This window comes from Phaseolus vulgaris, chromosome 1 (genome assembly GCF_000499845.2).
Source record: "Phaseolus vulgaris cultivar G19833 chromosome 1, P. vulgaris v2.0, whole genome shotgun sequence".
Taxonomy (NCBI): Eukaryota; Viridiplantae; Streptophyta; class Magnoliopsida; order Fabales; family Fabaceae; genus Phaseolus; species Phaseolus vulgaris.
In genome coordinates, this window is record NC_023759.2 from 46,357,153 (window position 1) to 46,381,258 (window position 24,106).

At 34.5% G+C, this 24,106-nt stretch overlaps 4 protein-coding genes, 1 long non-coding RNA gene and 1 pseudogene across 6 annotated transcripts; 3 read left to right on the forward strand and 3 right to left on the reverse strand.

Annotated features, from left to right (window-relative positions):
- The first annotated feature begins 1,440 nt into the window (after positions 1-1,440).
- On the forward strand, positions 1,441-2,216 carry LOC137814731 (translocator protein homolog). The gene has a single exon (XM_068617614.1). It carries the CDS (start codon positions 1,485-1,487, stop codon positions 2,052-2,054), a length of 570 nt encoding a protein of 189 aa, XP_068473715.1. The 5' UTR covers positions 1,441-1,484; the 3' UTR covers positions 2,055-2,216.
- A 1,921-nt stretch (positions 2,217-4,137) lies between these two features.
- LOC137814729 (xyloglucan 6-xylosyltransferase 2-like) lies at positions 4,138-5,939 on the reverse strand (annotated as a pseudogene).
- Positions 5,940-7,194: 1,255 nt separating this feature from the next.
- LOC137814732 (uncharacterized) lies at positions 7,195-8,963 on the reverse strand. The gene is made up of 2 exons (XR_011081677.1): positions 8,844-8,963; positions 7,195-7,666 (listed from the first exon to the last, which is right to left on the reverse strand). It is a non-coding gene; the product is annotated as an uncharacterized lncRNA (long non-coding RNA).
- LOC137814730 (thiamine pyrophosphokinase 2) lies at positions 7,306-11,478 on the forward strand. 2 transcript variants are annotated; one of them, XM_068617613.1, is made up of 6 exons: positions 7,306-7,492; positions 7,566-7,666; positions 8,844-8,912; positions 9,995-10,096; positions 10,353-10,602; positions 10,981-11,478. In XM_068617613.1, the coding sequence occupies exons 1-6, from the start codon at positions 7,354-7,356 to the stop codon at positions 11,097-11,099; spliced, it is 780 nt and encodes a 259-aa protein (XP_068473714.1). In that variant the 5' UTR covers positions 7,306-7,353; the 3' UTR covers positions 11,100-11,478. The 2 variants fall into 2 exon arrangements, with proteins under 2 accessions (XP_068473714.1, XP_068473713.1); XM_068617612.1 differs by having other exon boundaries at positions 7,566-7,662; positions 8,840-8,912.
- Positions 11,479-15,359: 3,881 nt separating this feature from the next.
- On the forward strand, positions 15,360-18,283 carry LOC137814734 (probable U6 snRNA-associated Sm-like protein LSm4). Its single transcript, XM_068617615.1, has 7 exons — positions 15,360-15,519; positions 15,729-15,770; positions 15,878-15,976; positions 16,057-16,134; positions 16,629-16,668; positions 17,038-17,205; positions 17,862-18,283. Exons 1-7 carry the CDS (start codon positions 15,517-15,519, stop codon positions 17,876-17,878), a joined length of 447 nt encoding a protein of 148 aa, XP_068473716.1. The 5' UTR covers positions 15,360-15,516; the 3' UTR covers positions 17,879-18,283.
- A 1,293-nt stretch (positions 18,284-19,576) lies between these two features.
- Positions 19,577-23,648, reverse strand: LOC137814728 (WD repeat-containing protein GTS1). The gene is made up of 8 exons (XM_068617611.1): positions 23,371-23,648; positions 23,036-23,243; positions 22,839-22,934; positions 22,679-22,753; positions 21,646-21,756; positions 21,092-21,183; positions 20,648-20,732; positions 19,577-20,213 (listed from the first exon to the last, which is right to left on the reverse strand). The coding sequence occupies exons 1-8, from the start codon at positions 23,499-23,501 to the stop codon at positions 19,851-19,853; spliced, it is 1,161 nt and encodes a 386-aa protein (XP_068473712.1). The 5' UTR covers positions 23,502-23,648; the 3' UTR covers positions 19,577-19,850.
- Positions 23,649-24,106: the final 458 nt, after the last annotated feature.

Below are 24,106 nucleotides of genomic sequence, written 5' to 3' on the forward strand. Positions count from 1 at the left end.
AATTGTGCACTCTGAAAATCTCTTGAGTTTTTGTAGTCTGAAACTAAAAAATATAGATAGAATTAAACAATTTAAAATAGTCAAGTGCAAGTCAATTCTCACAATTTTAAAATTTTTCTTTTCAAGAAAGATATTTTTGAATATAAAATTTACAATAAACTTTATTATCTAATATGTTCGGATTAAGGAGTAATTTGAGTGAAAACTTAAATTATTTGGATTAAATAAAAAGGATGAAATGTAAATTATTAAAGTTTATAAGTAATGTAATAGTATGATTTTATTTTCTTGTGAATTTAGGGTTATAGTTAGATTTAGGATCAATACTAAGATTAGAGGATTAAGAGTTGTGATTACAATTTAGGGTTATAGATAGGGTTATCCTTATAATTAGGATTAAGATTATGGTTAAAGTTAAAGATATAGATATGTGTTAGGATTATAGAGAGTTAGAGTTTTGAAATTATAATTTAAATATTATTATTTTTATATTTGTTTTTATTTATTTATATTATTATTATATAATTTTTTTACAACAAATAACTATATTTATTTTATATTATTATTAATTATTATTGTTTTTATTAATAATCTTATTTAATATTTTAATCATATAAATTTATTTAATATAAGTTACAAAGTTAATCGAATATATAATTGATTATATTATATAATAATAATAATAATAAACCAAATAAAAATGAATAAGAAATTAGAATAATTAAGTATAATATATTTCAAGTATCGAATTATATTTTTAAGATAAAATATTATCTAATTAATTTTAATTTAAAATAAATTTATAATCGATTATCCGCTAAAATATAATACACTATGTGATAATGTGTGTCTGATAATCAATTTTCTGTACTTCCTTTACTTTGTTAGTTTTTTTTTTGTTAGCTCTTTAAGTTTACCATTAACTTTTATTAAATATATTTTATCTACAACATATGTATTAAATAAGTTAATTAATTAATAATTCTATAGACAAAAAATTAAACCCCAACTTAAGAATGCCTAAAAAAATGTTGAAAAGGTAATTAAATTGTCTACGCAATCCAAATTAAGAAATGGAACTATTTTCATGACTACTTCATAAAAAGTATATATTAAATGAAAAAAGTTGCGTGATAAGATTAAAAGTTAATAAAAAAATAAAAATGTGTAGTAACTAAAGATGACTGAGTGATTAAATAATGTATGAGGTGGCAGTGAGTTGATGAAAAGTTTTGTTTTGAAGGTATGTCGGCAAAAGCAATTGAGGTGAACAGGTGTAGAATAGAAGAAGCTACTCCTCCTCAACTGAGTTCCTTTCTGAGATGGACACGTGCAGTTCGGGAGTGCTTCCACATGTGCACAGAGACTCACACATCTGAATCCGCTCCGTCACATCTATCCACGTGTCACTCTCCACCACTTCTTTAAACTTCACGCACCTCCCTCTCACTACCACCCTCGCTTCTCTTCCTCACTCTTTCTCCATGGCTTCCGATGACTTCAAACATCGACTCACACCGCATTCAGACACCGCCATCAACCAAAAGGGGAGGATCGGAGACAAACGGCAAAAACGAAAGGTGATGGCCAAACGCGGCCTAAAGTCACTCGCCATAGCTGTTACCCTCCCCCTCTCTCTCACCGTCTTATCAGCATGCATAGGCTTCTCCACTGCCCGTGATGATTCTCTCTCTTCCAGAAGGCCCTTCTGGTTCCCACCCTCCTGGGCACTGCACTTGACCTGTCCCGCTACAAGCTTCTTAATGGGTCTGGCCGCGTGGATGGTGTGGGCAGACGGAGGTTTCCACACAAACCCCATGGCTCTGTTGCTTTACTTCACTCAGCTGCTTTTGGCGGTGCTCTGGGATCCTCTTGTGTTCGCTGTTGGGGCTACACGGGTGGGCCTGATGGTCTGTTTAGGGCTGTTAGTGAGCCAGTACGGGTGCATGCGTGCGTTTGGCTCCGTCAATCCCTTTGCTGCTGGTCTGATAAAGCCTTGCCTCGCATGGGTTGCTTTTCTATCTGTACTAAATCTTAAGCTCCTTTTTGTCTGAACCCATACTACTGCTACTACTACCAACCTTGTGTCAACTCCGATGATGCTAGTCTTCTTCAACAGTGTTACGTAGAATTGTTCTGTAAACTGTCGCCTTAATCACCTACTAGACACGCCTGTCGTAAATAACATATTCCTGGTATTTTGTTTTTTTGTTTTAGCTTGGATGACGCTTTATGCTCTTTTATGTTGTTCGAATGTGATTGGTGAGTGCTAAATTTGTAAAGCTGCAGTTCTTACATTTTCAAACTCGAGTTTTCTTTACTTGTATCCAAAACATACCTCTAGTAGCATCTCTTATAACATTTCAGCTTAAAGGTATTTAGCAAACAAAAATGTTTTGGATATATGTCTAGAATATGTAAAAATCAACTGCGGTGATTTATATATGTCTAGAATATGTAAAAAAAAATTGATGGGATTTAGAACGGATATAAACTCGCAATAATTTTTTCGAGTTATTTCAGGAACATTGTAATAGAATTCTAAGAAGAATATATATTGACAAACTCTTCAAGTATACAATATATTAAGTATACAATATACAACTTATAATTGATGATATAAACCTTCAATTGAAGATTAAAAAGAATAGTATTTTTATTATTTTTATCATTTCATACAAAAATAAATAAATTATACAACATTTGTAATTTTAGGTAAAATAAAGTTACTCTAACTGATGATATAAAAAAATATTTTTATTATTTCATACCGTTAAAATTTTAGGTAAAAAAAAGAACTCTAAATTGATGATATGAAAAAAAGATTATTATTTGATACAAAAGAATTTAAATTTTAGGTAAAAAAAAGTTGTATACTAGAGAAAGTTGTTAATGTATATTTTTCAGAAATCTAAAATAGTGTGCTTTCAAATTCAAATACTGAAATCGTATTTTGATTATATAACTTTTATAACTTTTATTTTTCAATTTTTTTATTTTTAATGAAGTCGAATGCGTAATGTATGTCTTTGTTTTAAAAAAAAAAATCTTAAAATTTAAAAACGAATAATTCCCCACAACAATAATTTATCTGGATCACATATTACATTTAACATAATGTTTTTCTACAATTTGTTTACCGAAATTATCCTTGATATATAAAGGATATATTGATAATTAAATGGTATGAAAAAATATTAAAATAATAATATTATTTATTATAAAAGGTATATTAATAATTAAGACACTGTTACAAATCCACTCCCAACTCCATTTAGGTTAAGAGGTTGGTTAATTTTTCTTTTCATAATATCAGCCTTTTAATCATTCAGATTTCTTCAGTGTTGCTTCACCCTGTCATCATGAGTTATCTGATCAGAACTTTTCACCAAACCAGCGTGGAGATTTTCAATTACCATGTGTATGATTGTATATATTGTTCCCTCAAATTAAACCAAAAAAATATCAATCTCATTACTACTTGAAGATTGGGAGCCATAAAATAAGATATTAGAAACAGATTAATATAATATTTGATCAAGGGCGTTCAGGGAAGAAGAATGGTTGTAAACTGTTATTTCATATAGAAAAGCAACTATGCATCTAATTTGGCCTAGAAGGTTTATTCATTCCCCAATTGAACCTCATTTCTCACTTAGGGTTACCTGTTGACTTTGACTTCGTCAGGGCAGCAAGTTAATACTAATGATAATGTAATGAAATGATAATATGGAGCTTTTCCAAGAAACTCAACCTCTTTTAGCAAATGCCCTGTCTCAACTCAACAATATTTTTCTGAAGATTTCTAGCAAATTTAATTTCATTGATGAGAATGATATCTTATGAAACAGTTTCCAAAAAGCACAAACATGACAGAACTGAGCATTCTCAGTTCCAGCCCCTATAGGATGTTGTAAAAGCTAAAAGTTATATCACTCGGAAAAAACAGATGATTATAAAACATTACAGATCAGATCACAATTAAGACACAGGCAGAATTCAATATTCAGTAGTATCAGCCCAATTTTCAAACATGGGAGATTAAAATCCAAAATGCTAGGAATACAAGTGTATTATAAAATTCAGTGGAGAATGAGACCACTAATTGTACTATCAGACCCACAATCTGCAAAACTACAAACAAGAAACCAAGATGAAACTGTTTTCATTACTTCATAAAATATTGTTTCAATCCACATATATGAATACTTTACAAAGTTTAAGTCAGAGAAAGAGAGAGAGACTACAAAAAAATATTTAACCAAAAAATATATGCATACATAATATGCCATCTATCACAAATAAACGTGAGAATTCCTATTTCTGTAACTAAATATGGCACAAATTACACTAATATGCACACAGATGACGAGTTTTCTGACTCTTTAACCGCATACAAAAAGAGAGGAACTTATCTAGAGGATGATACCTCAAGTGCTTTAAATGCTTGGATGAAGCAACCCAAGTTCCTCCCTGACCTCAAGGGGATTGCTAGTCTCGTCACGTATTCTCTTAACTCCCTTACTAGCCAACGATGTATGCGTGAATCCATAAATCTGCAGAATCTGATTATCCCCAAAATTGAAGGCCCTATCCATCTGTTTCAAGCACCTCTCAACAGGGTAATCCCCAAACTTCCCACAAGGCTTGCACCCCACAAAATGAGTCACCAATGGCCACCTATGATCCCCAAGACCAGGATGGTAATTCTCAATCATCTCCTCGTACTTATCAACCAAAATCCCCCAATAACCATGCAAGTAATAACCGTTCTCAAGATAAACCTTATCACCCCACTTGTCCCTCTCCCTAGCCAGCAGATAAACCATGGCAGATTGATCATCAGCCTCAAAAACAGGTCTATCCTTGAGCTCACGCGTGAGCACTTTCCCAGCCTCATCCCTAACCCTCCCTTTAGGCCCCATTGGAGCCCAAGCATCAAGAATATCCAAAGACCACTGACAATTTCTCAACAAAAAACTCCCAGTGTTCAGCCCAATCCAATTCTTGTCATCATAAACCATCTCATCCCACCCATGCATCACCAAGTTATGGTCTTTATACCTCTCCCACGGCACCTCAAACGCCATGTCCGTGAACATGGCATCACTATCCATCCACCATAGAAACTCAACCTCAGGGTGAGACAAAAGAAGCTTCCGAATCAAAGGAAGCTTGGCCCAAAACCCTGCCATCTCAGCGTCAAGGAGAGCCATGTTGTAAAACACCTCAATCCCATGCAAACGACAATAGTCAATCTTGTTCTTAATAGCCTTCAACAAGTAATGATCCCCAACGGGATTCTCGCACGGTTTCGGCGACGACCCAGTTACCAGAAGCACACGAGGCTTGTTGGGCCGAACGAAATTAGACAAATTGGGGTTCTTGCGAAGCCAGCGAGATCGTTCTTCGTCCCAGTTCGATATTTTGGGGCCGAGACGATACGGCTCGTGCGGGTTCAATTTCTCGCCGTTCTCGTCGTCTGGTTCGTCAACCAATATGGTGTTGATGTCGAAGGCGTTGTAATTGGTGGTGGTGGAAGTGGAATCTTCGGACGTCGTGGATTGAAGCTCACCGAGGTGGCGGTGATTATCAGGGAGCTTGCGGGAGTAGAAACGGTCGCGAATGTCGAGGAAGTCCTGCTTGGGCGTGCCGAATTTTCCAGCACCGATGGTGCCGCGCAGGACAACAATGGTGAGGACCAGGCAGAGGATGGTGACCTTGCAATGCCTGAGAGCTCTCTGGAATCTTCGCACCCTTTGAGCTCCCAAACACTTTTCTAACATGTTAATACAAAATGACAAATTCAGAATGGAAAATGGATGCAATTTGAAAACCAGAAACACAAACAGACACTAATTTCGGAACATCATTTGCGTAATTGTTCTGTGGTTGAATGCAGAAACGTTCCCTCTGGACAGTTAAATAAAACATACAAAAATAAAAATAAAAAGGAAAAAAGACAAGCTTTAGCTAAAGGCGGCATATTCTCATAATTATTTTAAAATATAATTATTGAAATTATTTTGCATGTGCTGTAATTCAATTTAAAAATAACTATTGGAAAAGTCAATACTTCTCATGATTAAATAACATTATTGTGACGCTTTTTTTCGTAACTAGACTGAAGAGTCAGCATAAATAAACACGCCGCGTCAGTTAAATTCTATTTAAAAAAATTGACTCGCTTAAATTTCCAAGCGGTATTTTCCACAATAGAGAAACTTTTTTAAATCAACTTATTACAGAAAATAAATTCATTTTTATTATTTAACACAATTATGTATTTAAAAATAAAAACTTCAACTAAAATTTATTAATTAAATTTTAACGTTTTCATTCTGATTATTCAAATTAATGGTCTCGAATTCTTTGAGTATTAGTCGACGTGAATAAAATTGTACACTAAATAAATTATGATTTTTGTTATAACAATAAATAAATTAAATAAAAAGAATATTTCATAAATTTCTTAACTCCTATATAAATACGTGACACAAACAGAAAAGAAAACATATAAGAACATATGAATTTTCATCCTTAACTTCTAGCTGATTGAATAAGATAACAATAAATTTACTTATTAAGTAGGGTAGTTAAAAATTACAACAAATAAAACATATATATATATTCATAATAATTATAAAATTTAGAGAGAAAAAAACATACACAAGTGACCATATCATATTGTTTTTGAAAAAAGAAGAAATTTGTTGTTCAACTAGAGATTGAAAATTTAAAAAAAAATAGAAAAAGAAATCAAATCATGTTAAGGATGACAAATACCGATTATTAAATCTTATTAAAAATAATCAAATATTTGAGTAATTTTTTCAAGCAATCTAACAGCATTGTTCATATCCGATAATTACATTGTTAATATATTTTATATTTCTAATTAGGCAAGATATGAAAGTGGTGTTTTGAAAGTATGTATTTAAAAGGTAAAGAATAAACCAAAATATGAACGGATAAATTTGTATACCAAGATTTGACTGAAAGAGACGTGGAAGTGTGGAGGGAGGAAAATTGGCGTGTGGCACGAAACTGGATCTTGCGCGTATGGTTTAGGTGCTCACCAAAATTGAATTGAATCCAATCGAATAGTTGGGATGTAACTGTAATTTTTAATGCACTTCTATGGCAGTTTTGTTGCAGTAGGGTTTTTATTTGATGAGATCCAAGCACATTCAATGGAGATAAGGCAAGCAGAAGCATGTGCATTTATATAATATTATCACTGTCCTTATTAAAACAAAAAACAGAATACTAAATTGTGGTATATAGCGTCAGGAAAAGTTCTGGAGCATAACAAACATCTCGCCTCCCAAAAGAAGCATATTCTGAAAGGAGATGGAATGGATGTGTCATTGTTCCAGTTTTCTTCTTTCGCCGGAGAACCCCAATTCGGCGTGCTCTCTTTCTCTTAACTACGCTCTCGTAATTCTCAATCAGAGTCTTCCCAGATTTGCTCCTCTGCTTTGGGACCACGGTATTCTCCTTGCACCCTTTCTTTCCTCTGTTCTTTCTCTTTACTGTGTTGATTCATGTATTGATTGATGCAGCTCATGTGCGAGTGTGCGCCGATGGAGGTGCCAATAGGGTGTATGATGAAATGCCTCTTTTCTTCCCGCATCAACAACCTTCCCATGTTCGCTCCAGGTTCCTACTTTTCCATTTAAATTTTAAATTTTGTTCTAAGGTTTTGTTTCTCTCTTTAGCTTAGTTCCGTTTGCGTGTCTTTGTTTGTGCTTGTCTTGTTTCTCGCAATTAGGGTGCTGAATGAAAAGTTCTGACTTTCCCATCATCGCTTTTGAGTTCTCTCATTCAGTGGTCCAGGATAAGTTCACAAAAAGTTGGTTCTTGAAATAATAAAATAATGGTTTTTTTTCTTCTTTTACGTGATGGGAATTTCTTAACGTTTGTGATTTCTGAGTTCGAACGTCTTTCTTGAAAGTTTCAAGCTGCTGTGATTTTCTTAACTTCTATTTTACGTATTTGTGGCGGGGTTGGGCTTCTTAAAATTCTGAGTGGCTTTGAGTGAGACCAAGTGAATCAGAAAAGGAAATAGCTTAATAGGATTTTTGTGAGTTCGTGTAGGTTAACATCAATTAGATTCTGGTAATTCTTTTTGCCATTGTTGTACTAAAGTAATCAGTCCATGTTCCCATCCCATCATTAGGATTGATCATGATGAATCTGCTCCGTAGAAACAATGTTATGTCACTCCTACCTCTGGCCCTGGGTGACAGATAGTGCTTACCAGGGCCTTGTTTGTTTCTGCTTGTCGTGGAATTCCCACGTACCGCATTTGATGTTATCTTATTAGAGATTAAAGATATTCTACCATGATATATTTCCTTATTTCTATTTTCACTTATACGTATCTGGGTGGAATTCCCACGTACCGCATTTCATGTTATCTTATTAGAGATTAAAGATATTGTACCATGATATATTTCCTTATTTCTATTTTCACTTATACGTATCTGGGTGGAATTATTATGGGGTATTTATGGAAAGTCATTCTTCTTCTGAGTGGTAGTCAACGATATCTTCCAATAACTGATCTAACTTTTCTTATAACACGCTTCTTTGTACATTTTTGCATCTGGGATTGATGTCAATGGTATAAGCTCTCCAAACGATCTTTATTTCCGTATCTCGTCTACGCAGTATAATTGTTGGAGGATTTGGTTAGACTGCAAACGTGGTCACATTTATTGTTTTCAGTACTATTGTTAGTGTTTTGCTATTTTTAATTGCTGGTAGCATGTTTTGGCATATTCAGTATATGGTTGCAGACTTCCTTTTGTCTAACTTGCTAGGTTTCTATCAGGTACAAGCCTGATGCAATTAAAGGAGATATGGATTCAATACGGACAGAAGTACTTGACTTCTATGCAAAACTGGTATTTCCCTTTGTATCTATGTAATATGGTTATGGTTTTTTGTGTGGTAGTAAGCCATCAATTTGGTCCTGGAATTAATAAGTGGTCCCTAAAGTTTTGTGACATTTATCCTGTTGTTCACTCTGGCAATGAAACTGCTTCGAAGTCCCTTGATGATAACGTGAATAGATAACCGTTATAATAATTCTTAGTCCCAAATTTACCATCTCAAATTCCAATCACCATGTAAAGACAGAACGCAGACAATGTCTGGTATAGTGAGAGTAAAATTCCCATAAAAGTATAGTTTAAAAACCATCATAATGACAACAGGCTATTTTGCTGAAGAATCTACCTTGCATGTTCACTTTACTTTCTTCAATATTTGAAGGGTCTCTCCCCTTTGTCTGTCGTACACAGTTATTTTGTTGTCGATAGTCCGAATTTTGACCTTTGACAACTAAAAATTGCATTCTTATCAAAGACTGGAATCAATTGCCTTTCAAGATTTATACTGAAATGTATCTCTTGTGTTAAATTATTGATCATAAGAATATAGAGCATGGATGTACTTGTTATATGCAAAATAAACTCCTAAGTCAAAGAATGTCTTTTTCTCTTATCAGACAAATGCAACGAGTTTAGGGCACTAATATTATGTGTTGCTTCTAATTCTAAGGATAAAATTGATGTTTTTTTTGGAGAAGAGGGATCAAATAAATACACGCCTGAAACAAAGGGACAAGTTCTACACATGTTTTAAACTGTCAAACATAGGAGCACTTAAAGGACTTCAAAATAGTTTCGTTAACAGCAGGACTAACTGGACGGATGTTACAAAACTTTAGAGACTCAATAACTTTTAATATTTTAAGAACTAAATAGGAAAGAAAATGGTACATCGAGGACTAAATTTATGGTTTACCATTTTTTTTCTTGTGACTAAGTTTGCTCATGTGCAAGCAATGCAGAAAATGAATTCAAAAGGCAACTTTATTGTTCACGCTGAAGTACCATTTTTTATTCCTATGTCACTGCTATATGTACATCTTGAATCTTGTATAAATCATGTCAAAGGTCTTATGCTAGTTTTCTTCTTGCAGGGAACTAAGATAATTGATGAGTCGCATGATCAGGACACCACAGATTTACACAAATGTGTCACATACATGCGTGACCTCACCCCAAAGGTCGATGGATCAGAGGTGAGTTGAATACTTGGTTATATACTATTTATTTTCTGATTTTCATTTGGAGAGAGGGCACAGCCGCACAGAGGATTGAACTCATGGACTAAGATAATTTTGGAATAATTGAAATGAAAAAGTCTTGTGCCTTATCTGCTCTAATCCCATTTTGATAGTACAGAATTGTTATCATGCTATGTGTATTTAGTTGTACCTCTTGAATTAACTCAGCTTGGCAATGACTCTTCCACCTTTCTTCCTAATGCAATGGCAGCAATGCATTCTTGTTGCTGGAGCACTTGGTGGGAGATTTGACCACGAGATTGGAAATATTAATGTTCTCTGTCGATTTTCCAACACACGAATTATCCTTCTATCTGATGATTGCCTTATTCATCTTCTTCCAAAGAATCGGTATCATAAAATCTATATTCAATCTTCCGTTGAGGGTCCGCATTGTGGACTCATTCCAATTGGGATGCCGTCTGGAAGCTCTACAACCACAGGACTCAAATGGGACCTCAGTGAGTAATTCTTTTAGTTTTTTTAATTATAATGTTAGGTGATTAGTGTAAATGTGTTAGTCTGTAAATGAAACTGTACTTCCCGAGTCTCTGCTTGAGTAGGATGGTAACGGTTGCCTCTATGATATCAGGAAAGAATTGCCTCTTCCGTGGTTGATATTAAGCAGTATATGTGATGGATTTACTTTTCATGTGCTGCCCACTAATAAATTAGTTAAACACGTTTATTAGCAATCTACCAGAACGTCAATACACAACAGAGTAAATATGATGCTGTAGTGTGATGGAGGCATCAACTTCCATTTCCTTTTTCAATCACCCAATTCTGATCTTGTTTATAAATGTTGTCTGATGAACTTTTTATTTGGCTTGTTTCAGAGGACACGGCAATGAGATTTGGAGGTTTAATAAGCACATCGAATGTTGTAAAAGGGGAAATAGTTACAGTACAGTCTGATTCAGACCTTCTTTGGACTATTTCTATTAAGAAGCTCTAGGTTTTACATGTTGCTTAGTGCAGTGATTTTTCAGATCTTTCATACCTATTAATATGGGTCCTATTCTACTTAAAGGGCCAGAGCTTCAGCTGACCTTTCTTTATATTTCATTCTTTAAATTTACTGTGTGAATTACGGGAAGGCAAAAGGGAAATAGGGAATTATTCTTTAAGGTACGAACTTCTATTCCTAGTGACTATGCTTTTCAGTTTTCAAACAGGTTCTCTACACTCCTTGGTTCAGTTGTATGGTAACATTGTATCTTGATATCCATAAATGAAATAGCAGAATAAGATGGCAAAAATGGAAAGAGAAAACTGTTATATAGCAGACTGTTAATTGCCACTCTATATTCTGCTTAATAGATGATATTATTGTATGATTTGTGATCATTATGTGTCAAGGGAGTTATTAGGGTTTTTATTTTATTTTAAGAGTTAACAAAATTTGATTATGTATTAAGTGGAGATAAACTGAGATCCTGGGTATACAATGGTTTATAAAAACATAGATGAGAAATGAGTTTGAATTTAGTGTATCTGATTAAGGGTGGACAAAAAATCCAAATTACAAAATCCAATCCATAATTATCCAAATCTATATTAGTTTTAATTCATTTAAATGGATTTATCTCAAATCCAAATCCATATTTTTGGATTTTAAATCTAATCCATTTAATTGGATATGGATTAGATATAGATATGATACATTTTTGGATTATCCAAATTGCATTTTGGGTTGGATTGACTTGGCCTGATCCAGGTTGAGCCAAGTCAATTTGGGCCCAAGTTCATAAAAGTCGGTCCAAGTCCATGTCGAACTGAGTCGTCTGGGCCAAGTCAAATCAAGTTGGTATGGGCCAAAGTCGAGTCAAGTCATTTCAGGCCAAAGTCAAGCCGAGTCAACCCTGGGCCAAGTCGAACTGAGTGGCCGATATTGAATCGCCCGAGTTGGCCCATGCCAATGTCTAGCCGAGCCGGTCCAGGCCCATGTTGAGCTGAGTCTTTCAGATTCAATATTGAGTCGAGCGGGCCTGAGTCTATATCCAGACGACTTGGCCAAGGTTGATGTCCAGTCGAGTAGGTCCGGGTTGATGTCCAGCCAAGTAGGTCCGAGTCGAAGTCCAGCCGAGCGGGTGAAGGTTGATATTGAGTCGAGTGACTGATGTCGAGCCGAGCAGACCCGGGCCCATGTCGAGCTGAGCAGGCCCAAGCCCATGTCGAGTTGAGCAGGCCTGAGCCCATGACGAGCCGAGCAGTCTTGGACTCATGTTGAGTTGAGCGGGCCTGGGTTGATGTGGAGCCAAGCGGGCCCAGGCCGGTGTCGAGCCGAGCAAGCCCAGGCCGATGTAAAGTCGAGTGGGCGGGGGCTGATGTTGAGTCGTCTAGCCAGGGCCGATGTCGAGCCGTTCGTGCTCGCCCAGGCCGATGTAGAGTCGTTCGGGCCTGACCCAATGTAGAATCGTCCAGGTTCGACAGTCGTTTAGGCTCGGGCCGATGTCGAGTTCTCAAGGTCTGGGCCGATGTAGAGTCATCTAGGCCCCGACGATGTCGAGTCGTCCTGACCCGAACCGATGTCGAGCCTAGTGGGTCCGCGGAGCCCGGGCCGATGTCGAGCTGAGCAGGCTTGGGTTGATGTTGAGTCGTCTCGGCCAGGGCCGATGTTGAGTTGTCTGGGCCAGGGCCGATGTTGAGTCGTCTGGGCCAGGGCCGATGTGGAGTCGAGCGTGCCTAGGCGGATGTAGAGCCGAGCGTGCCCGGGCCAATGTGGAGTTGAGCGAGTCCGAGCTGATGTGGAGTTGAGCGAGTCCGAGCTTATGTGGAGTTGTCCGGGCCCAGGCTGATGCGAAGCCGAACGGGCCCAGGCCAATGTAGAGTCGTCCAGGTTCAACAGTCGTTCGAGCCTGGGCCAATGTCGAGTTCTCAAGCCCTGGGTCGATGTAGAGTCATCTAGGCCCGGGCGATGTCGAGCCTAGTTGATCCGCGGAGCCGAGCGAGCCCAAGCCGATGTGGAGCTGAGCGAGCTTGGGCTGATGTTGAGTCGTTCGAGCCAGGGCCGATGTCTAGTCGTTCGGGCCCGGGCCGATGTGGAGCCGAGCGGGCCCAGGTTGATGTAAAGCCGAGCGTGCCCCGGCCAATGTGGAGTTGAGCGAGTCCGAGTTGATGTAGAGTTGTCCGGTCCCAAGCTGATGTGGAGCCGAGCGGGCCCGGGCCGTTGTAGAGTCGTTCAGGTTCAACAGTCGTTCAGGCCCGAGCCAATGTCGAGTCGTCGAGGCCTGGGCCGATGTAGAGTCATCTAGGCCCGAGTGATGTCGAGTCGTCTTGACCCGAACCAATGTCAAGCCTAGTTGGTCCGCGGAGCCGAGCGAGCCCGGGCCAATGTCGAGCTGAGCAGGCTTGGATCGATGTCGAGTTGTCCGGGCCCGGGCCGATGTGGAGTCGAGCGAGCCCAGGCTGATATAGAGTCGAGCGTGCTCGGGCCAATGTGAAGTTGAGCGGGCCCGGGCCAATGTGAAGTTGAGCGGGCCCGGGCCAATGTGGAGTCGTCTAGGTTCAACAGTCGTTCGGGCTCGAGCCAATGTCGAGTCGTCTGGGCCCGGCCAATGTCCAAGCTGAGTCGGCTTAGGCCCAGTTCGAGCCAAGTTAGTCTGTATCCATATCAAAATGGATTTAATATAATTGAAAAAGTAATTTTAATCTAAATTTAATCTATTTTAAATGAATTTAAAAAAATCTATATAAATTACATCTAGTTAAAATGGATATGGATTTTTAATCCAAATAAAATTCATCTATAAATTTGAATTTGTATTGGATCTATATTGGATTGGAATCCAATGATTACCCTATCTGATGATTACATGTGATTAGTATTATGATAACAATATTTTTATTAATAATCATGCTATTTGTTACAAAACATGAAACACAAGTAAATGTAGCAATTTTTAAAATAAATATTAACTTTATTTATTTTTTAAGAAAGACTAAATGTTTTAATATATGAAAGAAAATATTTAGGAAACACACTAAAAGTTAATTATATACAACACTAGATGTTAATTAATGTTTTAAAAGTATTTTAAATTTCTTAAGGTATGTTTGTACTAAAAGAAGAATGAAAAAGAAAAAAAAAAGATTAGAAAGCTTGGGTTGTTTGAATTTAAAGAAAAAAAGTGAAAAAATTATAACTGATTTGATATATACAATAAAATAATTTATTTTTATAAAATAAATTTTAAAATAACTTAATATAATAACTCTAAAAAAAATATAAATTAGAGTTAAAATAAATTTTAAATACAAAAATTATTATAAAATTTAACTAATAAAAAGTAATATTTTATTTTTTATTAAAATAATTTTTATTTTAATTATTTTTAAAAAAAATGAAATTATAATAAAATATTAATATATAATCTATCATGGTTTATTTGGTTAAAGATCTTCATGTTTAACTAAATTTGTTAAAAATATATGAAAGATTAAAACTGAAATTAAACATAAATAATTAGCAACTTTTTAAAAATAACGCTCAAATAAATTAATAATTGTTTTTCTGGTAAGAACGTTTTTGATAAAATTATTTTATAAAAAAAATCAAAATATAATGAAGTGTAATATTTGTTTTATCATTTTTTCCCCTTCAATATACTTTACTTATATTCATCAATTTAAATAAAAAGAAACGTCATTTGCTTAAATCCGTCACAAGATAAGAAAATATATTTTCAAATTCATATTAAAAGGGTTATGATTTCTTTTCTTAATAAACAATTTATACTCCCAAAAAAATAGCTCTTAATATTCTCAAAGTAACGAATAAATATAAAGGTTTTTTTAATTATTGTCTAAATTAGGGGTCACAAAATTAATATTTTAAATTTTATAATAATTATATATATAGTAATTTTTAAATGTTTGATTATATAAAAAGTATTTAAAGTGGTAATGTATTAAAATTAAACTCTTAATAGTGTTTTCTAAAAATAAAAATTTATTTATTTTAGTACATATACAAAATTTGAAAACTAATCTTTAGAAAAAAGGTATATATCATATGTTTAAGATTGATATACTTTTTCATCTTATTTTACTTTAAAGATAAATTTGAATAATAAAAAATTAAGTAGACATTTAGTAAATTCGTATTAACTATATAATACTTTTTAATGGAAATAATTTATTTATTAACTTAGTTATAAAACTTATAATATATAAACCTTACAAAAATTTAAAAAAAAAATTGCTAGTATTTTTTGTACTCAAAGACACTCTCATAAACCTTTGGACAAAAAAGATTGAACACTTTTTGTATAGAGAGAGAAAGTTCTTTCCCTTCTCTCTTCCTCTCTCTTTCTCTCTCTTCGGCCCTCGCACAGTTTCAATAATCATCCACCACACTTCACATCAACGACATGGTAAGCACCTCAATTTCTCCAAAACCTAGTTCTTTTCAAACTCTAACGTTAAATTTTTTTATCGGAAACTAACCGGAGTAGGATTCAACTTCCCCCCAGCTCGTCGTAGAAGCTGAAGCTCTAGGGTTACCGTTACTGTTATTTAACCTTACATTATAGTGTATATGATTTGACCTTTTTACCCCCCATTTTGTGTATACTCCGTGCAGCTTCCTCTCTCCCTTCTCAAAACTGCTCAAGGCCACCCCATGGTAACTCACTTTTTTATTATGTTCTGTTTGATTTCTATTATTTTTATTTTTGTTATTATTATTATTATTATGATGATGATATGATGATGTTTATGACTGCGTAACAGTTGGTGGAACTGAAAAATGGAGAGACTTATAACGGCCATTTGGTTAATTGCGATACATGGATGAACATCCATCTCCGAGAAGTCATTTGTACATCTAAAGTAATGTTTTTTTGATCCCTTGTAATTTGACTACGGTGGACATGTTTGTTCATAGATTTTGATTGAAATTGGCAATGCAGGATGGAGATAGATTTTGGAGAATGCCTGAATGCTACATACGAGGCAATACAATCAAGTACCTTCGAGTTCCTGATGAGGTGTGTAGCAGAGATTTTATTTATTATAAAAACGATACTTTTGGAAAATGGGTTGAGAAGAAGGTGAAGCTTTGACAATTGTAGAGTTGGTGGTCAATAGAAAAAAGCGTCATCCTTGCGTGTTTAAGGGAACTGAATTCACTGCAGGCAAATTGGCATGCATTCAGTCAGTCATTGTGGTTATAACTGTTTGGTGACGATAGGATGGTTCGGATTTTAAATGTGTTTTAACTCTGATTCATTGAAATAAAATATGAATTGATGAAGGTTCCAAATTGCTGAACAGTTGAGTGTGAAACTTTGACTGTAGACAATTCCAATCTGCTTTTAAAGCTGCACTCATCCTGATTCCTCTTTAACCTTCTTGCAGTAGTGGGAGAATTGTGCATTGGGCTATACCATTTCACTGAATAGAATTAAGGGTTTTTGTTGAGTGATATTTGAGGTGCACATACGTTTATTCTACTAATCTTTCTTTTTTGTCATTATTTTAGGTTATTGACAAAGTTCAAGAAGAAACCAAGACCCGAGCAGGTAACCATTGTTTTGGCATGTAGTTGGTTGGTTAACTTAAGTAGAAGTAAAATTTGGATTTGAGTTTGAAAGTTCTGAGTTGTATTGGAGTGGACATGATGAGGAACCTATAAAATAGGTTCAGTAAACAGGTAGTGTCGGGCCATGAGAATAATTTAGGTTCCTCTATAGTTAGAAGGTCCTCTGAAACAGATCTCCTTGCTGTTTTGAACTGTGGCCTATGAACCCAACAAACTTCCCCTGATGAGTTTGATTGTTGTTCAGTATCATGTAAATGAACTATTTTAGCTGTGTATTGAACTGCGGTTCATATTGCCTTCCAGTTATTGAAAAATCTATTCATTCTCTGATTAATATCTCCTTTTTCAGATCGTAAACCACCTGGTGTGGGGCGTGGGAGGGGAAGAGGCAGAGAGGAAGGTGCTGGTGGACGTCAACCAAAAGGAATTGGGCGTGGCCTTGATGATGGTGGTGCCAAGGGAGCGGGAGGAGGTCGAGGCAAGGGTGGCCCTAGTGGAAAGCCTGGTGGAAACAGAGGTAAATCATAATCCGCTCTTTGCATGTATTACCCTTTCTTCAATCATTTGTAGCATTCTATCCTATACATCACCGTGGCAGGATTTAAAGAGTTTCATACTGTTTTGCTTCGTTTGCACTTAGATCAGATGAACTCCTGATCAGCATGAAAATGCTGAAGTGTAAAAGTGTTATTATTGGGTTAAGTAAGTTTTTGGTCACTCCAAAATTAATCTGTGTTGAAATTGGCACCGTTATATTGTTTTAGTGGTTTGATGCCACTTTATTAAATTATCAATGCTGATTTCTAATCATCTTAATCAAATATTGGCATGTATACTAACATGTGAAATTGTCAAAATTAGCATGTCAATACCCTAAATTCAAAACTATCTGTCAAGACTAAACCAACATATTTATTAAAAGTTGGGTGTCAAAAAAAAATGGAGATACCAAAATTTTAATATAGACAAATTTTTGGAAGTACCAAAAACTTAATTTAACTCTTATGAACACATTACCAGTTCTATAATTTGTTGGTTTTGATGTAAAATTAATGGTTGGGATTTTTGGAAATGTCTTGCATACATATCGTATATGTTTTTTTATAAAAAAAAAGAGGTTAAATTCTGCGAATGAATATTGTCCAATGTATGTATTTCTTTTGGTACATACAGGGCGAGGTAGAGGCTGATTCTGACTAGTGGCGTCAACTACTTCAGATGGACCAGTTGGCTACTTTCAGAGGGCATTTGTGCTCGTCTTTAATGGGTATCGGTTGCAACTTCATTGCCCGTGTTTCCTTGTGCATCCTTGGATTTTAGCTTCCAATGTTTTTTCTTGTGTTTATAATCACAAAATGTCAGAGTGCTATTAGGTTGGTATAGAGTTTGGTATATTTAGACATGTTACTATTAAGAATTGTACATGAAACTTTTGGGGGTATTACTTGAACTCATGTTCCAGTAAATGGTGAAGGCAGTTAGTGACCAAATAATTATTCCTTATGTCCAATATTTGCTACCCAATCATTATTGTTACTATTTGGAGCATTATGTCGAATATTCCTATTTTTTTAATCTATTTGGGTTAACTGCAATTAGATTTGGATGAGGTTCTCATAACTGCTGCCCAATTGATTGCAATGTCTTTGTTCAGTTTAAAAGTTTGTAAGCAATAGTTTGTATGTTATAAATTAAAATTTGATATAAAAAAATGAGATTTTTAATGCCCAATGTATGTGTGTTGAAATTTTATTTGAATATTGTTTTTTAAAAGTATATTATTGAAATGAAATTTATTTGGCTAATATTGAAAGTGTTTTTACTTGAAATTGCTATTGAATAAATACTTGAAATGAGTTTTATTGAGATTGTAAGATTTAAGTTTGGCAGGGATATGAGATATATAGTACATTGATGAGTTCCGTTCTTGAGAAGAATATTTTATTTCACTATAAGTTATTTTTCAAATTTTATGTAAATGGTATGCTTGGGAATTTTGTTGAGGAATATTTAGTAGAAAAATTGGAATTTGATAAAGTTAATTGATGAATGTTTGGATTTCATTATACACTTAAAACTTGGTATGATAGTTTCAATTTGGATAATTCTTAATTATTCTTTAAATGGTACATCGAGCACTGAATTTCATATGGTTAATTTTGGATATGTTAATATAAACTTTAAAACAATGTTTTAAGTAGTTGGTGTTGGCTAATTTGATCATTTTAAACTCTTACACATGTTTTTGCATATATTTGTTCGGCAAATAGAATTTTCATTCAACAAATCCTATTCACACAGTCAACATTATTCTCATTCGCTCATCGAATTGCAATTTCCCTAGCGAAATTGTACAAATTTACTTAGCCATTTTAAATTCGCTTAGCGAATTAAAACCTGAGAGCATTTGCAGAAATTTTTTGTTAAATTTGCTCAACTAATTCAGGAATGATATACATATATGAAATTTAAAGTCATAGAACTAACATGATATCTGAACTTTGATTACATTAAATTAAATTTCTTGGAGGAGGATTTATTAGATATAATAAAAAAGTTAATATATATCCTTTAGTAAATATTATTTTATTCTATGAGTGTATCATGAATGAATTATGAAGTAAAATTACAATGATTGGATTATTATGATGAAATTAAATGGAACTGTTTTATGATATCACTATTTTAAATTTTAAATAACTCTGTTTATGCAATGACCTGCTATAATTCTATTACGTGTATAAGCAAATATTGGTGCACATTCTGATACAAATATAAAAAAGATTACGTGTTTTTGAATAATGTATTGTGATTTCGTTTAAGAATTATTTTGAATTCCTGAAAGTTTGTATAAATGCAAATTTAACCATATCGTTAAAGCAATCTACTAAACAAGAACTAAAAAAATCACATTATACAAATACAAGATTACAAAATGGATAGTGTGATTTGTGCATTTTGAAAAAACAAAAAAGGGCTACGTAAAATGCCAACGTACAAATATTACATGCAGTTGAGGACATATCTGACAACAAATACATATTTTTTTTATCAAAATCCAACGCATTTCAAACCCATGTTGCAGTGAAAATAAAACTAACTATTGGCAAATAACACAAAATTGCTCCTTCGGTATCGAACTATTAGAGTTAACGGATTCTGCTAGTAGGGTTGATGACGATTTTTCTTGCGAGTTTTTTCTGGCCTCGTAATCAATGTGCTTGAAATCCAAGATCGATTTGATTCAGAGGAATGATCAGAGAGCCAACAACATAGTCGACCATCTTCCCCACCAGTCCATCCAAAAATGCCTTGGGTAGGACTATTAGAATGAATTTTTGACATGGGTAAAACACTCCTAACAACACTTGTGTGCCCACCTTCAAGAATTGCTTCTGCAGCTCCAATTGTTGCCACCCCTTTGTAATTTACAGGAAAGTAGCCCATAGTACCAGCATTAGTGCCACCAATCACCCATAGTTTTTCAGATTCTCTGTAGTAGTGACAATCAATGAAATAGTCTACCTGCCAAGTAAAGTATAATTTGTGGGCTAAGGATTATGTGAGACATAAAACAAAAGTTTTGCTTTGGAAGACAATTTATTCAGCCAATGTCATGCATTTTTATCCACAGCATGAAATTTCAAGACATGTAATGTAATACACACACATAATCTTTTGCTTCTCCAGGAATTTTCCTAAAAGCAGGGATGTGATTTCAATTAAAAAGACTTCACATATCTCAGAAGCAAAGGCGAGGAAAAGTGTGGAGGATGATGACCTTTAAGAGTTATAACACTTTCAAATCTTTTCTTCCTTACTGTTTATGAGACGTAATGTATATTATCATCTGCATACACTATGGTTACACTTACACATCACTTCACATTGTTTATTTTAATATAAAAGACTTTATTTTTCATGCACCATATTCTTATAAAAGTGTGGGAGGAACTCACATGATCCAAATTCCAACTTTCGGAAGCTAAAGTACGTGCATCTGAGAAGTTTCCTTCATTTCTACCATCTTTCCAGTTCCAGATACTAGAAAACAGAAGAAAGAAATATCGGAATCAAACTTTTTTAAATGGGGAAAGTGTTCGTACTTGGTATACATATGGCAAATTCATATAACACATTATGAGCATACGAATATAATAATTATTAGCATAAACAGTATAGTAAAAGTACTATATGAACGCACACTACTCTATGATTGTGACAATAAAGTAATTAGGATGGTTGTTTTTTCTGTGTATGCACTTACCTTTCTCTCTTCAGCAAAAATAACAAAATTGAATGTGCAGAATACAACCACATTAGGAAGAAATAGAGCATGGGTAAGCTATGAATAACTGATAAGATTTTTTAAGAAAAACACAAGTAATGGAGATTCACTGTACCCCAGGGTTTCAATATGTGTTAAACACCAAAGCTTCTGGTAACTCTCTCCAAAAATCCCCACCTTTGCAATTGAAGTCCCCATATTAATCACCTACATTGATGTAAGATAAATTATAATTTTGTATAAGAAACTTATTGTAGCTCAAACATAAAAAGACTCAGAAAATTTTCTTCTTGCATAATATATATATATATATATATATATGGATAGATGGATAAGACAAAGACAAACAGATATGTATTTATCTGGGATTCTGGATACACAGATAAGGAAAAACTCAGTTAAAGCGAGGGAGAATAAGAAATTTGCAGAAAGGAGAAAAATAAGTTGCAATAGAAGAAAATAAAAAATGTAGAAGGTCTGATCGATCTATACAAGTTAGAAAAGCTATTCTCTTGAAATAGAATACCCAATAGAATAAAATCAAGGAAACCTAACATACAATACAATCCAAGAGTACTTAGCTTAGCTGTCTTTAATATCTTAATTAAGAATCAAGATGCCTTACAAGATTTAACAACTGGCGGAAACTGAATTGAAACCTAGACTTACTGAATCTAGATGATCATCATCATTGATATCTCCAGTAGTATCAAATGTGCAGATCAACCCATCTACTGAAGCAGAAATAAGCTTTCCTTGTTCGTTGGGGACAAAATGAACCTGGCATAAATGGCAGATTTTGGTCAAAGCAAACATAAATCCAGGTATCACATTGAATTGAATAATTAAAAAATCAATTTCATCTTATTTACTAAAAGAATAAAAGTTAGCATAGCACTTGCTAGAGCTTTATTTTTTATAATGAAAAGGATTGATATTGTCTTCATCTTGTGTGGAAAACGTAACAAATATTTTCATTGCTTCATTCTACAACAGGTTACCATAAACCCTAAACTAGATGCATTAATTATGGTGAAGTAGGGTCTAGGAGGATGGGGATAAGTGGTAAGAAACAAGTTGAAACTAACAAAAGCCATCAAGATATAAAATATCTGGCGCCTACATCTTACCAATATCACTCCCATCTCACATGACTTCTATTCATGGAAAGCCTTCTGAAGACCAAATTAAGAAGCAAGATCCAATTAAAGAATTCTTCTTCAATAATCTTACATTTGTAGTAAATTTGCATTGAATCAATCAAGTAATGCCTAAAGCCACGCTTAACTAATAAAAATGGCTACTGCATGAAAATAAAAATTCCAACTAGCCTGACTAACAATGTCTAACCCAGAAAATGAGGAATCAAGTACATTGTAACATAAATCTACAAAGGACCATTCACCATTAATGTCTTCAAATCTAGCAAGATTTCAAGTTTTTTCTTAGAGAAATATTTGAAGTCCATTGGTTGCTACTCTTAATTACTCTACAAATTTTATAAGATATTGGAATTAGAATAATTTAACTAATTACTGCTTTTCTATTTCTCCCAACAAAATTTTCAGGGAGGGCATGTCACCAAGCAAAACATCCTTTTTCACACAGGATTATAATTTTCAGCTAATTCCATTAGATCAAGTTTCCGATTAAAATATAAATTGTTGCCACAAGTAATTCAAGCAATTTGAACAGCTCAAACCTGAGTGACATCTTCCACATGGGAGTCTTCCAGGCATGCAATTTGCTTCATATTTCTCCAATCCCAGAACAGTATCTGAGCAAACTCATACTTTAGGACACAGCTAAAATAACACTAGATTAAATCATGTATCACAGAAAATCCACAATGAAAAGCATACCTGCGATTTACACCCGGCAGCAACTAAATTCCCACTAGTTCCTCCAAGAGAGAAGCTGAAAACCTCCTGCGAAGAACCAGCATTGATGCAAGAAACCTACAATTTGCCACCCAATCCAACACACTCAAGCATCAGATTACTTATACACATGAAAAAGACTTAGAATAAAAAAAAAAAAAGGAACAAAACAAATCTACCTGCTGAAATGTGCGTGTGTCCCAAGCTCTGACAGTGCCATCAGAAGAACACGAACACAAAACTTGGTGATGTGAAGTACCCGAAAATAAAATCTGATTGATGGTTGCGGTGTGACCCTTGCACTCTCCGAAATATTGACCCGCCATAGGTGAATATAGTTTCACTGCGTTCGTTGACAGTGAAACCGCCATTGCACTCCAATCATCCCTGTAATTAATAAAACAATTGGAACCCAAGTGACGTTTAAGAATTAAGAAGGGAACTTTACTATTTTCCATCGATTTTGAGCATGAATTCACAGAGCTTAAATGGGGAATAAAAAGAAGGTACGTACTTTGGGACAATTTGGAAAACATAGTCGTCGCCGAAGTTAGTTTGAATAGAGTTTTTAAGGCCGAAGCGTTTTACGTTAGTGGGGTTGGGTGAAGGTTGCTCCTCAACATCCATGGCCGCACTGCTCTCCATTGAAGTTGGGTGTCTATAGACTGCAGGTCAGAGTTGCAGAGGAACATCAACAATATTGCGTTCTTCATAAAACCTGGGTTTAGGGCTTTGATCACCACCCATGAGATGAGGTCCACTTGATTTTATTTTTTTTAAGCTACATATTTTACTCAAAATTTGTTAAAAATAATCATTTATAGATTTTATATTATATAGGATGTTTTTGTGTCACCTATTGATAAAACAATATCTTATACTATTACTCATCCAACCAAGATACTCATAACATAGTTTAAACATTTTATAAATATAACCAAATCGATTGTTAACCACATTACAACTCAAATATTTTACGATTGAATTATAACATATTTAAATGATTTTATCAAGATTATTTAGTCTTGTTAACATAATATTTCAAATATTTTACTATATAAATTATAACATATTTGAATGATTTTATCAAGATTTTATATTGTTATATAATAATACCTCTTCACACCCAAGTATAGAAGATGATTATTCAACTCATATAAATGTTAAAGTATCATCAGTAAATTAACCTCCATTCAATGGTCATTCATATTACATTAGAAGAGTAATTTTGTCACCATAATCTCCAACTC

Coding starts and splice junctions, on each gene's coding strand:
- LOC137814730 (XM_068617613.1), top strand. CDS start 7,354: ATGGAATGGATGTGTCATTGTTCCAGTTTTCTTCTTTCGCCGGAGAAC. Junction 7,493..7,565: donor TCCTCTGCTTTGGGACCACG/GTATTCTCCTTG, acceptor TGATTGATGCAG/CTCATGTGCGAGTGTGCGCC. Junction 10,097..10,352: donor CAAAGGTCGATGGATCAGAG/GTGAGTTGAATA, acceptor ATGCAATGGCAG/CAATGCATTCTTGTTGCTGG.
- LOC137814731 (XM_068617614.1), top strand. CDS start 1,485: ATGGCTTCCGATGACTTCAAACATCGACTCACACCGCATTCAGACACC.
- LOC137814728 (XM_068617611.1), bottom strand. CDS start 23,501: ATGGAGAGCAGTGCGGCCATGGATGTTGAGGAGCAACCTTCACCCAAC. Junction 22,754..22,838: donor CTGCCGGGTGTAAATCGCAG/GTATGCTTTTCA, acceptor GAGTTTGCTCAG/ATACTGTTCTGGGATTGGAG. Junction 21,757..22,678: donor ATGTGGAAGATGTCACTCAG/GTTTGAGCTGTT, acceptor CATTTATGCCAG/GTTCATTTTGTCCCCAACGA.
- LOC137814734 (XM_068617615.1), top strand. Junction 15,771..15,877: donor CTGCTCAAGGCCACCCCATG/GTAACTCACTTT, acceptor ACTGCGTAACAG/TTGGTGGAACTGAAAAATGG. Junction 15,977..16,056: donor AAGTCATTTGTACATCTAAA/GTAATGTTTTTT, acceptor TTGGCAATGCAG/GATGGAGATAGATTTTGGAG.